This window comes from Pogona vitticeps, chromosome 2, assembly GCF_051106095.1.
Source record: "Pogona vitticeps strain Pit_001003342236 chromosome 2, PviZW2.1, whole genome shotgun sequence".
NCBI classification, from domain to species: domain Eukaryota; kingdom Metazoa; phylum Chordata; class Lepidosauria; order Squamata; family Agamidae; genus Pogona; species Pogona vitticeps.
Genome location: NC_135784.1, coordinates 291435529 through 291454767, shown reverse-complemented (window position 1 = coordinate 291454767; position 19239 = coordinate 291435529). Strand labels below are relative to the sequence as shown.

At 40.6% G+C, this 19239-nt stretch overlaps 1 protein-coding gene and 1 long non-coding RNA gene across 9 annotated transcripts in view; both read right to left on the bottom strand.

Moving 5' to 3' along the window:
- Positions 1 to 19239, bottom strand: part of TTC33 (tetratricopeptide repeat domain 33) — a 48025-nt gene that overhangs the window by 4561 nt on the left and 24225 nt on the right. For all 8 annotated transcript variants that reach the window (XM_072992799.2, XM_020783640.3, XM_020783639.3 and 5 more), the window contains exons 3-4: positions 11318 to 11399; positions 8265 to 8396 (exon numbers count right to left, since the gene is read on the bottom strand). In XM_072992799.2, the coding sequence (XP_072848900.2) occupies positions 8265 to 8396; positions 11318 to 11399 (214 nt within the window). The remainder of the gene's footprint in view (positions 1 to 8264; positions 8397 to 11317; positions 11400 to 19239) is intronic.
- Positions 1 to 19239, bottom strand: part of LOC144586361 (uncharacterized) — a 140440-nt gene that overhangs the window by 98373 nt on the left and 22828 nt on the right. The window lies entirely within an intron of this gene.

Sequence of the window (19239 nt, the reverse complement as noted above, 5' to 3'; positions counted from 1 at the left end):
ACAAAAAAGAAGTTGAAACACACATAATAGATTCCCCTCCCAGTTCCCAACTATAACTTCCAGATGCTGGATAGCTCCATGGTTTAGGCATCTGGCTATGGAGGCAGAGGTTGGGAGTTCAAGCCACACTGTGTCTCCTTGACAGGGGCTAGACTCAGTGATCCATAGGGTCCCCTCCAGCTCTGCAATGCTAAGATGAAGATTATAACTGAAAATTTCTCCTATAGTGTAGGTGAAAAAATGTGATTTTTTTCTCTGGCTGTAAAGTGACTGAACATATTTTTTAAAATTATATTCTTCTCTGTGAGGAGGTTTATATTAATACAAAGTACAGTATATAGAAAAATAAAGGTTCCCCTTGACATTTTTAGCCCAGTCGTGTCCGACTCTAGGGGGCGGTGCTCATCTCATTTTTCAAACCGTAGAGCCAGTACTTGTTTGAAGACAGTTTCCTTTGTCACATGGCCAGCATGACTAGGGAACACAGTTTTACATTCCCACCAAGAAGGTACGTATTTATCTACTTGCATTTACATGCTTTCGAACTGCTAGGCTGGCGAGGAGCTGGGACAAGTGATGGGAGCTCACTCCGTCATATTGCCAGCCCTTGTTTGCCTCTTAATGTCTGCTGACAGATAACTTTACATTAGACTTAGATTTCTGATGAAGATCCTCTGACCAGCCTGGACATTAGCTATACTGCCCAGGGATGCTCTGTGAGTTCTATACATCCTCCCCCTGACCCCCAAAACCCTTTTCCAAGCTGTGTCCCAGTTTCCTATGCAACACATGCGTTTCATATGAAGAAGGTGGTTCCCGAGAGAACACAAGTATGAACTCCACGATCTTTGTGAAGAAATTCTGAATCACAGAGTACAATGATAATCCCTTTTGTTTTTTTTATTGGACTTGACCAATTGCCAATGGGTGTCCAAGGGGGAACGGGTGTGTGGGTGGGAAGAAATCTCTTTGACTCAGGGCCTTTTGCCAGCTGTTAAGTTTCAGAACAAGCTGGACACAGCACACACTTGAAAGGGCTTGGCTCAATGCTTCAAACACAACATCCGTCAACAGCTGTTAGCTTCAAGTAGGTGCTCAGACTGTGAGTAAATATGAAAATATCCAAAGGATTACAAAACAACACACAATATAACTTTGGTTTTTTTTTGAGGGGAAAAACTTCAGGGCATGGATTTGTCACTTTATGACTCTGTCAGTTAAATAACAATTTAGTTTTATCAGGCTATAAAAATGTATTACTAACCACCTTTGTTTTAACAGCTATCTCTAGGTTAATGTATGATGTTGGATACAAACAGAACTCCATAGCCAGGCACAATTCTTTCTTGATATTGATATATAAGGCTATTAGCATTTTTTTAAACAACTGTAAACTCACAGGCCTTTAAATTTGCCAAAGACAAGATCACCTCTAAAAACTCCATTTTTAGAATGAAGAAACTTACTTTATTTATTATTTATTTATTTAATTTATATGCCGCCCACTCTACCCAGAGGTCTCTGGGCGGCTTACAACAATTTACAAACTTGCTTGCTTAACATTTTTGGGGCAAGGCCCAGAAGGTTAACTGTTATTAAGAAAAATCCCTCATTTCAGCACAGAAAAGGCGTAAGATATGATTTATTTTATTTTTATTTTTTATTTATTTATTGTATTTATACCCCGCCTATCTAATCATTTCGACCACTCTAGGCGGCTTACAACAAATGATAACAAGTTCTAAAAAATTTATAACAATTAATTAATTAGATGATTCTGTAAGATGGGAAAAATAAAAATAAATCAAATAAAGAGAGAAAGAAAAAGGAAGGAGTATTTAGTATTTAGTATTTAGGGAGTAATCCAAAAATAATTTTGCAAATGGCACTTGCACAGATTGATTAGAAGGATTTCTAGCAAAGGTACTCAACTCTAAGGGACAGTTTCACATGTTAGAATCAATTGCAGAAGTACATATGCCACTATCGTCCATTCCAGAATTTATTCTGTAAATAAAAGTACAGCACATTAAATCTTTTAAAAATAACTGTTTCTAGATCTCCAGGCTTCAAAACTGATAACAGAAAGAAGTAAAGCATGTTTGTTGTGGTATCTGTCTGATTCTTTTAATTATTTGTATTAGAGATGGGGGTATTCGTATACGAATATCCTCCCCACAGGTACAGATAACGAGGGTCCCGCCCCCCAGAGCCTGACCGATCACTCACAATTCTGCCACTGCTGTGAGCTCTGCGGAGCCTTCCTGTCGCTCCATTGCTTGCGATGAATCAGCCGGTCCTGGCAGAAGGTGGGATGATGAGCCTCTCTGCCAGGTCACAGGATGGCTAATCCATCATGAGCAAAGGAGAGACAGGAAGGTAGTGCGGCAGAATCGTGAGTGGTCGGTCCGGCCCCAGGGGGCCAGACCCTCGTTATCTGCACCTCCGGGGGGGGGGATTCATATATGACTACCCCATCTCTAGTTTGTATACTTGCTATTTTTAGTTTTTAAACATAGTCCTTCAATTACGTAAGCCACCTTTGGTCCTTTTTAAGGAGAAAGGTGGGGTAAAAATATTCTAAACAAAACAAACAGGCTCTCCCAATACAATCTGTATGTAGGCGTAGATGCTTAGAATCAACTTCTGCCCCATTGGCTATCGTGAGTATTCCTATACTGCAGACAACAGCAATCGGATATCAATGTAACCATTGTGGCTGCACCCGACAGGATCCTGGCACTGGGAGTCATTGAGTAAAGTACTTTAGGTTTTCTGAGAGATTACTGCAACCTCTTACACTAAGGGGTAATCCTAAATACAGTGGTGCCTCGCTTAGCGATTGCCTCGTTTAACGATGTATTCGCTTAGCGATGAAGTTTTTGGAGCGATCTTGCGCTCTGTTTAGCGATGTTTCCAATGGGGAAATTTCACATAGTGATGTTCGGGACCTTGCTTTGCTTAGCGATGACAGTTTAGGTCCCCCTGTTTTGCTTAGCGATGTCTGTTTTTGCTATTTTAAGTGTGTCTTACATGTTCAAAAACTGTTTAAAATGCTTGGAATCATTAGTGCACCCTGTAAAACCTTTGCAAACTTAATTTGGCTTTGTTCTGAGTCTTCGTTAATTTTTGGTGAATTCCACCCCCCCCCCCATTGGAATGCATTGAACTGTAGGAAAACCTTCTGAAATTGCTGGTTCTGGTTCTGCTGGTGTTGAATAAAAAAAGAACCCATTAGATTCTGGCTCCTATAAACAGAACCAGATGCTTTATCACTGAATTAATTTCATATATTATTATGACTGTACTTTCATTGCACAAGGAGATGCTCTACTTCTTAGGAAAAAGAGATGAACAGGGTGAGGCAGGGTTGTTGCTGAGCACCAGAAAAATGTTTTTCTGCTTTGGTTCTTGTAGGTTTTTCAGGCTGTTTGGCTGTGTTATGGAGGTTTTTCTCATTCATTGGTCAGGATTGCCTGTGTGCGTGTATAAGAGTGCAATACATAAAATACTTCCTAATCTCTCTAAATATTATTTAGTCATTTTTTCCAGGACCACCTATTAAGTGGAGAAAAAGAAAGAGCGTCTCCTTCGTGCAGTAATGTGGAATCATGTCAAGCTGCATAACATTCTGTCCTTTCTACTATCTGGACTGCTAACATTAAAAAACCCCTCCTTGTCTGCTGAAATTGTATTTTTTAAAAATCTTTCTGTAGTCGTGTTTACCTTAATCTCATTTATTATTCAACTTTGGAATTTTAAGTATCTTTCATTTCAGGCGATCTAGTGACAAATCTGTGAAACGAGTAAGATCCTGAAGACCAAGCCAGAACCAAGATCCAGGAGACAGGGCTCGAACTCAGTCTGGTGATGTACTAGCACTGATTCCAGTAACACAGTATTGCAGAAAGAAGGACATAAAATTGCAGAACATTTTTTTTTGGCATAGTCAATTGGTAATGACCGAAAATTGACAGATAATTGCTTCTGCACCAAACAGATTGGGAAATGAACTGGTAATGACGGCATGTTTGTCCAAGTCCCTTTAAAAACTAATCATATTCCTTCTATTCCTTGTCAGCTTGTGTGTTTCATGATTATGTTTTAACTGATTTCTTCTCTGGTTAAATTCATAATTGCCATAACCCACAGATACATTAGCTCGCTATATAGCTCAGTGGTTTATGTATCTGCCTGCAGACCCAGAGGTTGGGAGTTCAAGGCTCCACTGTGCCTTCCAGGAGAAGAGCCAGCCTGGGTGGCCTTGGGCAAGCTGCACAGTCCTAGGATGGCCCCCAGAAGGGAACTGTAAACCACTTCTGAGTACTCTCTACCTAAGAAACCCTTGAAAAGGGGCACCATAAGAAAGAACTGATTGTGCACAATTACTATTATTACAAATACATTTCCTCACTTTTGTGGTCATTGCTATAAGCTAGGGGCTGCGCCTGATGACTCTGATCAGAATTCTCAACTATTCGTGCTCTTATAGCCTTTTTACCTTCAATTACTGGAACGGGTCATTCAGCACCTTACGACAGAAAGGCAGCTCAACAGAAAAAGTCACTTCTTTTAACAAAATGGCCTTCAGTTTAGAAAAGGTATTCCAGCAGAATGGCTGCAGTTTTTAAAATGAAATATATAAGAGGGGTACAACATAGTTAGTCTGCAGCTCATCCATTTTCATTGTTTCATCACTGGTCCCACTAAATCAGACAGTGGTTTTCAAATTACATTCCTTAAAAATATAATACTTCCTGGAAGTTTTTCAGAGGTTTCTTAATACTGTAACTGTGAAGTCTTTCAAAGGATAGCTTGTTTAGGAAGGCTTAAGTTTCCACATAATGACTTGAACCGACCGTTAGCGAAAGTGAACGATGAAAGTGCCAAGCAGGACTGGAGTTGATCATGAGGAAGACAAAAATCATGACTACAGAAGAACTACACAGCTTTGATGTTGACCATGAAGAAACTGAAATAGTAAACAGTGGTGCCTCGCAAGACGATTTTAAATCGTTCCGCGAAAATCGTCATCTTGTGAAAAAATCATCTTGCGAGGTTCCCTGTGCATCGGTCTCAAAAAAAGTCTTGCGAAGCATCAGTCTCAAAAAAAAAAAAAGTATTGCGAAGCATGGTCATAGAAAAAAAGTCTTGTGAGGCACCATAGTGATCGCAAAAACCAGTCATCTTACGGGGTTTTCGTCCTGCAAGGCAATCGTCTAGCGAGGCACCACTGTACAGTACCTTGTTTCAATCATCAATCTTAATGGGAGACTGCAGCCAAGAAATCAGAAGACTGAGACTAGGAACGGCAGCCATGAAGGAACTAGAAAAAAAATCATCTAATGCAGTGGTCCCCTACCGTGGGCCTCCAGATGTTCTTGGACTACAACTCCCAGAAGCCTTCACCACCACCTCTGCTGGCCAGGATTTCTGGGAGTTGAAGTCCAGAAATCTGGACTTCAACAGAACATCTGGAGGCCCAAGGTTGGGGACCGCTGATCTAATGTAAGGATGTGTCAGTGGAGACCAAGACCAAGATCACCCACACTCTTGTATTTTTGACCATAGGTGTGAAAGTTAAGACAGCTGACGGGGAAAAATAATGATTTGTTCAAAACGTGTGGGAGGAGAGCTTTGCGGATACCCTGGACTGCCAAAAAGACGAACAAGTGGGCCTAGATCTAATCATGCCTGAACTATCTCTAGAGCAATGTACTCTCTAACTTTCAGTTCCACTGCATAGGGCTCCACCTCTCTTTCGTGTGACTTTGCCCCTGCGTTGAAGTGAATCTGCCCCTTCTGTGAGCGCAGGGTTCCATCGCAATCATACCCTAATTCAATCACTGCATAGAGGAGGAAGACAGCTGCATGCAGGAAGGCAGAGGCACGCGTGTGCACGCAGCCAGCTTAGAGGGAACCTCACTCTGGAGACAAAAATGTTTTAAGTGAGGGTCACCTACTTTGGGCACACAATGAGAAGGCAGGATTCTCTAGAAAAGATAACAATGCTGGAACAGGAGAAAAGCAGCAGGAAAAGAAGATGACCAAATATAGGATGGATTTGGTTCCTAAAATAACGCAAAGGTTTGAGTCTGCAGGAGCTGTGCAAGGCTCCTGAAAACAGGCCATTTCAGAGATTGTTCATTTGTAGGTTCACCCAAGGTCAAAAGCAACGTGACAGCACATAACAGCAACCAGTTTCCACAGCTGATGGGTGTCTTAAGTTGAAAAAGGTGTGACTGTAATCGCCCACAGCTTGGAACTTATTTCTTGGGCTGCAATCTCAGCCTCCCCCAGCCAGCATGGCCAGTAAAGATGTCCAAGAGTTGTAATCCTAGAACATCACTTTCCCAGGCTCGGCTCTGCTGTATAGCAAACACACTTTGGGCAGGCGGTGTGGCAAAAAAGGGATCATCAATCAAATACAGGTTACATGGCAATGGATTTCTGTGGATATAATGACACACATAGAGCTAAAGCGATGATGCTATTTAGAGTGGAGGACATGGGCACAGATGCTGGGGTCTGAAGCAGAGGGGGCGGTGGCAAAGTGCATCACACAGACGGCATGTGGTCCTCAGGAGAATTTTTGGAACTGGGTCCCAAGATGATACCATTAAAAAAAAGAGGGGGAGGATTGTTTTTTTTAAAAAAATCCAAACTTGTGGGGGTTTTTTTTGCTCCTGGAGGCCTCTAGGAGTACAAGCAATCTTCCTGGGTCTTAAGAGTTTGTCTTAAGGGTACCCCACCTCCCCAAAAAGTTTTTAAGAAGGCAAAAATAAAAGCAAATCACCAAATGTCTTCAGCCAGGTACTTCCTGTTTGGATTTTTTTTACATGACTAAGAAGAGGCATTTGGAAGTTCCATGCAGCCTAGGGAGAGGACTGGGGGCACTAATTTGGCTCCTAAGCACCCCCTTCCCCCAGCTTGATCATTCCTGGCCTACAGAATCAAGTCAAGGAGCAAGTGGAAGATGGGGAAATAAGAGGCTAAAGATGTTGCTCAAGAGCAACATGGAGCTATCTAATGACATTTCTTGGAGATAAAGTCCAAAACAGGTGGAAGACCAAAAGGTTGAGAACCACTGTCATAAATATATGGTTGGCCTCTGTTTTGATTTAGCATGGCTCCTTATGTTCTTCTGCTCTAATTGGGCAACAACTGTGAGGTTTATGCCCACTTCCATATGTGAAATATTGGATGTTATGGGAAAATGAAAATCCTGCAATATGTAGTATGAGAGGCCTCACAGTGAGGCCTCTCGTACTAAGGGGCTGAATTTTTATTGGGTTTGTAGATGGTGCTCCACTTCTTGCTTTATGCTGCCTTTCTGTTTTAGTCCTCACTTCTTTACCACATTCTTCAATTCTTTACAGCAAAGCCAATACAAATAAAAGCAGAGACTCTACATCTTGTTTTGTTCTGTCCTGGGTTGCCGGCCCACAAACAAAAACATCTCTAATGAGGCCTGGAAAAAACGACATGGAAAAGTCAAGGTGGCTGATCACTATCAATTCCAAGAACAAGAAAAGATCTGATTTATTCTGAGCAAGCACTTTGATTCCAGATAATTTCTATGATGCTGAAAAGATGGAAACCTTCTTTGTTCTTCCCACCTGATATCAGAAGCAGATGTAATTCAGAACAAAACAAAACTATTTCATTAACATACAAGTTACCCTGAAGGAAAGCGTTTCCGTGAAACTGAGTGGATCATTTCTGATTCATTCCCAAACAGATAAGGAATCAGAAGAAGACCCTGGGACTTGCCCATGTTTTTAAAAGCATGTTTGGAAAGCCAAGTACAATCCTCCAAAGCTTCTAGTGATTCACAAGGGGAAAAACATGAAGAAAGACACTGTGTTTCATGGAAAATATTATGAATCCTCTCCACTGATTAATGAAGATACCCATCTGGAACAGTCAATGCAACACATCTGAATGTTCCCTTATAAAAGAGAGAGAAATAAATGGTTTCCATAGGAGCAAAGAGATGCATGTGAACATCTCATTTAAGGAAGCTTAAAGATAATTTCACATACCGTAAAAGCTGCAGCATTTTGAGAGCATCAGCTGAACTAAGCTCATCTTGATCGTTAGCTGAATAATCCATGATAGAAATAACCAGTAGAGAACAGATTCCTTAATTTTCTACATACCATATTGTTTTTACAAGACTGAATTGGTTGAGAAACACTTTTGACATATGGCTACACTGGCTATAGGTTTTGGCTTGGCTTGGCTTTGCCTTTTGAACTTACCAGGGTGATTTCTCCTAAACCAAGCTGGGCACGTCCCAGTGTCTGCCAAGCCTCCCAAGAACGGGGATCTCTTTGGACAGCCATTTCTGCAGCATGCACAGCAGGGAAGATTTCATGCAAGGACATGAGGACCTAAAGGGGAAAGGTGAGAAATAAGGAGCAAGCCTTAAACCAGCTTATTTATAATGCAAAATTTCAAATAGCTGAAATGAAAGTAACCTCTGCAACCAGTTAGTTGGCAATGTTACATTTTGTAAGTATTTTTACAGGGTTTTATCACACATTTATGCAGAAAAATTGGCTTTGATCCTGATTACATTTCTTGGCCATTCCATTTCTGAAAGCCTAGCAGATCACCAAAACCTTCTGGTTCTAGAGGGCATCATTAGAATGAAGATTTTGATTCCAGAGAGCACTTGTATCTCATCAGAATCATACAAGCCCTAATACTGGGTGACATCACACTCCTAATTTTACACATATTATGTGTCATTTATCTTAGATGTGCTCAGCTTTCCAATTATGTATCTTCAAGACCATGGTAGATCCACTTACACTTGTTACAAAAATGCTGATCTCTCCAGAGGTACCAGATTATGCACATCAGACATGCTCATCTCTGACAGCAACTTCACTGAGCCAGTGAAATCATTTCCATACCAGGATCATTCTATTTGCTTGTCTCATTCAAAGTGAACTTCCGTAGGAAAGTTACACAGGTTCAGCAGTGGAAAATCATATGGCAGCAATCTGGAAAATCCCCCCACATAAGCCACTAGTAAGTGTAAATTCTCCCCATGTGACCTTAGGTAGTAGAAACAATGACCGGATACTGTGGTTGTAAAAATGTAATGTAGAGAGATTCTTCCAGGTTTTGTTCCTATATTGCCTAGATAAGAACAATGAGATAAGAAATGTCCTCTGAAACATTACAGTCTGAATTAGAAAGCAGCAGCACTAGGTGTAAGTACAAAATCTCTGCTGATTGTTCACCTTTGCCTTTGGGTCATACCTTACATGATACTGGTACAGCCTTTGACACATTTGGTGTTTATCTACTCTTTCACCCAATAATCAGACAATGTCATCTTTGCCAGAAGTAATTAATACTCTTGCTACACATGGCATAGGAAAAAAAATATCCCAATCAGATTCATATGCTACTCCAAAATACAGTGGTGCCTCGCTAGACGATAATAATCCGTTCCACTGAAATAGCTGTTTAGCGAAATCACCGTCTAGCGAAAAGCATTTCCCCATTGGAATGCATTGAAACCTGTTTAATGCATTCCAGTGGGGAAGAATCGTCGTTGTCTAGTGAAGAATGGGCAAAGGAAAGCCGCTTTGCGAACCGCCAATCAGCTGTTTAAATAGCTGTCTTGCGAAGCTTAGGTCCCGAAAACACCCGCTTTGCGAATGCAGAGGGAGCTGTCAAAATCGTTGTCTAGTGAAAATCAGTTTGCAAAGCAGGAACCAAACATTGTCCAGTGAAATTCCCCCATAGGAATCACTGTCTTGCAAATCGCTATAGCGATCACAAAAAGTCAATGTCGAGCGAAAAAACTATCATGCGGGGTAACTGTCTAGCGAGGCACCACTGTACTACAACTGCTTACAATCACTGTTGGCAGGCTAACCAACAAGCATACTCCCACCCAGAGAAAACTGGATGTATGATAAAATGTACATTTTATTGTGCACATTTATATAAAGACTTCAGAACGATTATCTACTAAGTCATTTATAGACAGAGCTTAAGACTTGTGGGGGGCAGGGAGATCTTCAAACCATGTTCAAGGAGCATAAATTTGAATACAACAATCCTGCTAAACCATTTCAATTAGCCGGTGTCTTGAGCTTGTAGAACATGTGGCAGGAGAATGACTTTAGACTTAGAGCCAATTCTCCCTTACTCCACAATCCTCTGTGGATTGGATTGGAGCCATATCTGCGCGTCTGATATCAGAGAACAGGCTGTTGACTACAGTGCCAGATAGAGACTTTGGCCGAAATCAATTTTCACTCCTGGAAATGATCACTCATAATGGTTCCTCGTCCCCAATTCCCACTGTTCTGAAGTCCAAAGTAGAGGTGGTCAATTCTGTCATGCCTGGAGGTCATGTTTTCAATGGTAGCACCCATGAAGTGGTGGATCAGCCTCAGAAATGCAAGAAAATATTGTTTTAAATTTTAAAAAATCCCAACTAGAAATGCCTGGATGTTTACTTCGTTTTGATTAGGAAAAGAAGTGAATGGGGGAGTCTTTTTAATTACGAACTGCTGCTCCTAAAGGCTTACAGGAGCAAAACCAAAACAAACAAACCACATAACTATGTGGATTTTTACCCAGGCTATCTGCAGTCTTAGCCCTGCTTAATTTTATCTCCTTTAATTACTGATGACCCACTGTTCATATAGGTTAATTGATTTGATTTTGCTACCATCTTTTATATTAGTTTAGGATTTTAAATATAGTTAGGCTTAGGGAGGGCTTCCTTTCTGCTTCTGTTTTAATTCATGCCTATTAATGAATTTTACATTATGTTATGTTAGGTTGATGTTGATATTTGGCAGTTAGATGCTGAGAGTAGTAGCCACTAGATGGGAGGGGTAAAAAAATTTTTTTAAAAATAAAATGAATGTTATTTTCTTAATGTTAAGTAAAATGTTATTTTATGCTATTCTACTTTTTTAAAAGGGTTTTCTCCCATCACAGAAGAGCACAAAAAATTACCTGGGGCCACATGTGGCCTATGAGCCACACTGCCTATATCTAGTCTAAAGCAACAAACAGTATGTTGGTCATGTTCGTGCTGTGCCATAGTAGCTATGGATGGAGGAAATGTTACAGGTGCAAACAGACCAGACATGTAGCCATTTAAAGATTTTTCTATTCTGCTGCCTTTACTGGCTATGTTATGACAATATTATGTTGTGTGTTCCTTGAATTTTATCATCGTTTAAGTGCTGGATTTCTTTCACAGCTACCTGTACCACATCTTGTCTACAGGCAAAACAAGGTTTTTATGCTCCCAAGGCACTGTTACACATACCTGTGATTTCATCTCATAGAGGGTAGCATCTTCTGGAGTTAACTGAAGTGCTTCATCCCATTTTTGAACAGCCTTCCGATACCTGCAGATTGAACAGTAATAAGGTCTTAGTAGATTTTTCCATGTTTTAAGCGTGAAGATGACTTTGACCACAGTGATATTTATGCCTTACAAATACTAACCTTAACTTATGCCCTCGTCACTCCACAAGATATGAAAGGCTATCTATTTTGAGCTTCTTATCTCACAAAAACTGAGCGGGGGTAGTAGATCCTAGTGGAAGTTTCAATTTTGGATACCCTGTAAGCTCCTAAAACATGTATCTAGTAACTGTAATTTGTATTGCTGCCGATGCCAGGAATTAGGTGTCTGTTTCTTGGAAATTCAAACTTCTTAAATTTTGCTGAAGTTACTTTTTGCACTATGTCAAGAAGCAAAGCCAGTCCCCATGCTGGCTGGGATTCAGTAACGGAAAAACAACCCTTAAATTTCCCTGTGTACTGTATTTTTTCATTACTCGCTACAAGTCACCTACTGAAAGCCAATATAACACAGTCTTTAAAATGTTATAATATAAACTGATTTTGTCATAATCAAATAAACCGCAGAATATATACAATTCTCTAAGCAGGGCTTACTTTGGTGATCAGTATTCAATCAAGCAAATCAAAATCTGAGCTACATGAGCTCACTGCATGTCATGCGACTGGAAGGAACCAAACAAATCAAAAGGTTTCCTGGTAGATTTTTAAAATTCTAATAAGCCCAATGTGTGAAATGTGTACTGAAAACATAGAAACCTGTGTCAAGACTACTGGTCCATCTAGTCCAGCATTACCAACTCTGATTGGCAGCAGCTCTTCAGAGTTTGAGACAAAAGTCCTTCCTAGACCTACCTAGAGACCCTTCGTTTTACCTGGTGGTCTCCCATTCAATACCAGGCCTGACCCTGCTTAGCTTCCAAAACCAGACAAAATCAGAGGTAAACAAGGTGGCATTTCCATCATGGTTTGTGCAGAGAAGGTAATTATAGTCCACAGCTCAACTAGAGTCCCTTTCACACAATTGTCTTATAAAAGGGACCCAAGTAATAACCAGGAGCAGGCCACAATGCTGGACCTGCACCCAGACATGATGCTGATCCCATCCCGACACCCACACGGTGGGCAGGGGAAGGGCCCCCCCATGTAAACAACTCTTCACAGATAGGCTTCCACACCACTGAGACTTCCAGGTGTTCGTTAAGAAACAGTTGCAGCAATGAACAAACAAGGGCGTTCAGTCAGGGGGAAAGTCATTTCTGTGTCAGTCTTGTTCTATTTATTCATATTATCCCAAAAAAAAAAAACATGCAGAGGAAAGCTACACAAGGAGACAAATGGGAAAAGATTATCATACGATTCTAACCTCAGAAAAATTTAGATGCAGGCACAACATGTGGCAAGAGCTGTCAGATCCAAACACTTTGAGCCACTGATGAGTACTGTACTAATTTTTCCCACATTGAGACTAACTGCTAAAGCAATGATTCCCAACCTTGAGTCCTCAGATGTTCTTGGACTAAAACTCCCAGAAGACCTCACCACTAGCTATGCTGGCCAGAACATCTGGGAGTTGAAGCAAAAATATCTGGGGACCCAAAGTTGAGAAGCTCTCTCTAAAGCACTGAAAAGAATCCGATACCCAGCAGACAGCACAAATATGCATCATTCTTCAACTTCTGAAGCTCTGTTAACTTCCATCTGTACTGTTAAACAAAGACTTTGGCTAAATATCACTCTTCAAAATGTGGTAACAGAAAAGTATAACTACCACAGCATGCCCCACCTCTAATACTATATAAAGGCATCTCATCCAACAGTCTTATATACCCTTTAGTGGGTATATAAATACTGATTTAATACAGCACCATCTTAAAGTTAACTATGTTTGTTGGATACTACATGAAAATACCCAAATGAATAATGTGGTTTTATAATAACGAGAACCAGGCATTTTAAGGCAACTTTCCCATTTGAAAAAAAAAAAGTTTAATTTGCATAAAATTGCACAACCACAGGTTTTTTTTACTGACTGCTGTTTTACAAATATAAACCATGCTAGATTATGAAACATGCCATTGAATAATTAAAGAAAAACCCAAAAAACCCACAGGAAACAGAGGTATTAACTTTATCTTTCTTCCTTCTAGAAGGCAAAACACAGAGAATATTCAGTGTTGGACGTGCTACTGAAAATATGGAACAAAAAAAGCACAGCTATAAAATCGTTACAATAAATGGCCAATTAAAGTCATAACTTGCAGCTGTGATAAAAATTAAGCTCTTTGGGATTTTTCAGAGTCAGCATAGTGAACAAATGCAGGCTGTCTTCCAGGCTAAACAGGAAATATTGTTACATTTTCACATGCAAAATATGAAGAGAAACAATTTTATAACTGCTCATAGAAAATGCATTTATGTGCACTTTTCAGAAAATTCAGTGGAGCTACTCAGGAGCTGCTGCTTCAGACTAGGACGTGGGCCCGTTCATACCAATGGCAAGGGTAGAGGCTTTAAGCATCACAAATAGCAAGGATGTAAAGAAACTACTTCCACTTTCTCCCTTCGCTTCAGCAGCCTCTCAGGTGGTGATCAGCTCCTAGTTCAGGCTTAAGAACAGCTGTTAAAATCTTTACAATGTTTCCTCTATAGTAGATTAGCTGTGGACATTCTGATCATGACCTACACTTTTTCTTTTAAAGAACCACTAAAATCCCCCCACACCAGCTTACTTCTGGAACTGGTTCCCCACATTTTATCAATTCTCTATCCTGTGTGGTATACATTTTTAGTTGACGTTGACCCTAGGCTGTGCTTCCTTGTTCATGTTAATTTCATTAAATGATAAAATGTAAAACAGTGATGCTCCGCTTAACGATTGTCCAGCATTACAACGAATCTGCTTTACAACAATGTTTTTGTGATCACAATTGTGATCGCAAAACAATAGTCTAAATGGGGGAATTTTGCTTAGCGATGATCTGTTCCCTGCTTCGGGAACCAATTTTCGCTTTACGACGATCAAAACAGCTGATCGTCGGGTTTTCAAAATGGCTGCCGGGTGCTTAAAATGGCTCCCCACTGTGCTTAGGGATGGATTCCTCACTATACAGGCACCGAAAATGGCCGCCGTATGGAGGATCTTCGCTGGATGGTGAGTTTTTAGCCCACTGGAACACACTGAGGGGTTTTCAATGCGTTTCAATGGGCTTTTTAATTTCGCTTTACAATGTTTTCGCTTAACAGCGATTTTCCTGGAACGGATTATCGTCATTAAGCGAGGCACCCCTGTACAAGATCTCCACAATCCATGCTAAGCAATCCACCTACCGTGGTGCATGACACACTTGGAGAACGGCCTTTGGACTAGCTGTCATGGAGTACATCAGTGGTACTGTTCCACACAACTGATGACCATGGACCCTGTTTAAGCTCTAAACATCAGAGGAGAACTTAACCAATACCAGGGACCATCAGAAAGACAAACAAGGAGGTACCAGATCGATAAAGCCTGAGCCCTCTTTGGAAGCAAAAAAATGACAAAACAGAGGCTGGTGTACTTTGGACACATCATGAGAAGACAAGACGAGCTAGCTGGATAAAGCCAATAAGGACGGAAACGTTGAAGGCAGTAGGGAAAGAGGAAGACCAAATACAAGATGGGTTGACTCAATAAATAAAGCAACACCCTTGGGTTTTCAAAAGCTGAGCAGGGCTGTTAATGATAGGGCATTCTAGAGGCCTCTCATCATGTGGTCCCCATGGGTTTGAGGAGACATTTAACAACTGTCCCTGTGGAAGAGGGCTACCTGGCTTTCATGAGGAATATAGGCATAGCAGGAACCAGGGTGAATTTAATTTAAATCAAAGCAATTGATACCACAATCTAAACCATGATTTAAATCACTACTCAATAAGCCTTTTATTTAAAAAAATCCAATTTAAATAAAAAATCCAAGTTTTTTAATTTTTAAATCAGATTTTTTAAAATAAAATGCTTACTGACCAGTGACTGAAATTGTGATTAAAATCGGTTTGACTTAAAACAAATCTACCCTGCCAGAAAACTAAGGTCCAAGGAAGCTGCAGGGCTGTGTTAATGCTGAACATAGCATATTTAAATATAAAAGCCAGCCAAATTAGTTTCAACAGGATATGCACCAGGCCTCTATGTATAATTTATTCGGAAGCAATTCTCACTTGTTTCAGTGGGACTTCCTTCCCATTAAGAAAGCTTAAGACTGAAATTTTCATCACAATTAACTATGGCCAGACTGGAATCCAAATGAACAGGCACACCCAACTTTCTTAAATTATCACTTGGATAAGATCTTTCTACAGCCTGAGTGCAACACCTTTCAAAGTCAAAGTCAATAACCAGAAAAAGGAAAAACCGTATCCTACAGCAAACATTAGAAAACATCTGAACAAAAATAAAGTATTTTCAAAAGAAATCTGGAACACAAAGAGAGAGATTCCTGAGAAGAGGGGCAACAGAATGTTCTCTTCTGGGCCTCTGTTCTATGGGAGTCAATAAGATGTAATGTCACAAGCAGTATCTCCACAATTGACTACAGCAGTCTAACACAACTATGAACGGAGAAATGACCTTTCCAATCATCTAATCCCAGGTTGTTCAAGGCTATCTATGTTAACAAGATCTTCAAGACAGCCTGGTAGCCAGCAGCCAAGGAAGGGGTTCATCCAGCGCCAACCTGGACCCAAAGGAAGCCCAAGCAGGTGTTCCATTTGGCACCCATGCCACTGCTTCTGCACCTACTGCTGCTTCTGCTTGGACAAATTCAATTACAGTGGTGCCTCGCTTGACGACGTTAATTCGTTCCAGTGAAATCACTGTAGAGCGAAAACGTCGTAAAGTGAAATAAAAAAGCCCATTGAAATGCACTGAAAACCGTTCAATGCATTCCAATGGGCTGAATAACTCACAGTCCAGCGAAGATCCTCCATAGGGGCGGCCATTTTTGGTGCCTGTAAAAGCGAGGAATCAGTCACAATTGCGATCACAAAAACATTGTCGTGAAACGGATTTGTCGTTATAAGGGTAATTGTTAAGTGAGGCACGACTGTACTATTAACAGTGCAGTCTGAAATATCTGAAGGTATCCAGTCAGCTAACAGTTCTGTGCTTAGCCAGATTCCCTCATAGGCTGCCGGCATGACGGCAGCCAAATTTTTCTTTGTCCGTAAATAAGCATTTAGCATGAACCAAACAAGTGCCTTTGCAGCCTGGAAACAGTCGTGTTCTTGACTCTGTAGAGCAGAAACCAGATTACTTCTGCACGTTCGCAAGTACCACGCATTGCACAGGGAACTCCGGGTTTCTTGCTCTTGCCATTTAAAACATATTTGCAACTAGACAGCCCAGATAAAATCTTGATAATTCTTTTTTTGCACCAAAACATTGCAAAATGTTAAAATGTTTCATTTCCTTACGTTTCAGATAACTGGGGTTATTTTGTGTGTATATCTGTTGTTGTTCCTCCACACCCACAAATCACCTGTTTCCTCACATTAGAGAAGGGTTTTTTTTAATGGGTAGAGGCCTGGATTCCCCTCATCGAGACCTTGAACAGACAGGACAACATTAGGGGACAGGGCCATACCACTGACCACTCTCCGGTTCCTGAGTGAAGAAAAAGGTGCAAACTGCTTGGTTCTGCCAAGATTGTTTCTTTGCATGCACTTCTTTTGCAAAACTTGTCTTCAGATCTCAAATTTAGTCACAGCCATGAAGACATTATCTCAAGACACCAGAGCCAGTGAAGTGCACTGGTTACAGTGCTTGGGCATAGATTTGACAGATGTTAGTTTAGCTCCTCGGGGAGCCCTAAAATGAATTTGGGTGGCCTTCTCTCAGCCTGACCTAACTCACAGTACTGCTGTGAAGAAAGGGTGGGAGAGAGCAATATACAGTGCCATTGGAAATAAGTTGAGAAAAAAATTAGACAATTAAGGAACAAACCAAGCCTTCAGGTCCCCGTCCCTGGGTTACAATATTATGTTTATGACACAGGAAGAAGCTATGCTGGAGGAGGGGTGGGGAATAAAACACTGGACTCCTTTGTAATACTGTATAGTAGTAATGGCAATGCATGGAAAATGACATTAATTGACTTTTCTCTTACATAAAGGGAAATATGAAAATAACGCTTCCTTGTGAATAAGAACCAATTACCACCTTTGCCAGTAAGCTGGACTAGAAATTTAGATGTCTAAAAAGATCCCTAATGTCCAGTATCACTAAGTTTTCAAATGAATTAAAAATGCCCATTAAAATGTGTGAGTACATGGGAGGATTTGCATGTACATTGGACTTACTGGCTAGAACAAAGATATTTTCCATGTGCTTTGAATGGAGACTGTTTTGGACTCTCAGATCTTTTTTTTAACCTATGCCCTTTTCTGAAAAATATAAACATCTCACGCCCTCATCAAACCTGCCTCCTTCAATAATTTTATGGGAAATCTGAAATATCATGACAAAAACAAATCAAAAAAGCTATAAATGATTGGAAGAGGTGCACTGCTACCATGTCATAGGATCAGGTAATAAGTGATGCAATAAGGAAGCAAAAGCGATCGCAAAACGATGTTCCCTATGGGGGAATTTCGCTTTGCGATGATCGGCCCTGTTTCACTAACCGATTATCGCAAAGCGATGATTTTCGGCCAGCTGATCGGCGGTTTCAAAGTGGCCGCCTGCTGAAAAACATGGCCGCCTGCTGTTTTCTGGCAAGGATTCCTTGCTGCACGGGCAGCGAAAATGGCCGTGCTATGGAGAATGTTCGCTGGACGGTGAGTTTTAAGCCCCTAGGAACGCATTAATTGGGTTTTAATGCATTTCTATGGGCTTTTTAAAATCGCATGACGACGTTTTCGTTCGACAGCGATTTTTTCAGAACAAATTAACGTTGTCATGCGAGGCACCACTGTACTTGATATCCATAGTAGGCTTGGAATCATAGAACCTGAGCATCACAGAAGTATAGAGCAGGAAGGACCCAAGGGTTATTGAGTCCAACCCCTTGCCAAAGAAAGAAGTCTACCTCTAAAACATCCTTGCCAGGTGGCCATTAAACCCCTCTGCTTAAAAACTCATAAGAAGAATCCACCCTGCCCACCCAAGGTAGCCCATTTTCCTGTCAAACAGCTCTTACTGTCTAGAAATCCTGCCTAATGTTAAGCCAAAATCTCCTTTCTCATAATTTGAATCTATTACTTAAGGTCCTGCCCTCTAGACACTAGAGTTACAGGAAACAATTCTATTTCATCTTACATGCAACAGCTCTTCAAATACTTGAAAACTGTTATCCTATCACTCTTTAGCAGAGAAAGCTAAGAGGGCTCACAAGAAGAGATTAGTAATCGTCGCAAGGCCCTAAAAATATTGAGCTATGATTAAATTTTAAAAATTATTTGTGTTTTTGTTTCTCAAAGCAAGAAGTAGCATGAATAATCTAATTAGTACAAAAATTGCTGGCCTCTGATACAAAATCCTTGCTGCTCCTGTCATTTCATCAACCAACGCACATGATAAAGCAAAGCAGGAGCAAATCGTTAGACTTTATGATATTCTTCCTCCACCATACAGTGAAGCCACATTCCCATAATTCAATGTAACTAAATGTTACAGTTACACTGACATTTTACACCATGTTTCTTTTGAAGGTATAACTGTTTATAGTTATGTTGTCATTATATGATGTCTAATCACTTCTGACATACAGCAATGCTGAAGAAGAGGAAGAGGAAGGAGGAGCAGGAGGAGAAAGAAAAGCAGATCAAAAAGCACGGATCGGACTGCATGCTTGCTAAAGTTTAAATATACAATATTAATCTTCAGTCTTTTAAGGAAGGGTG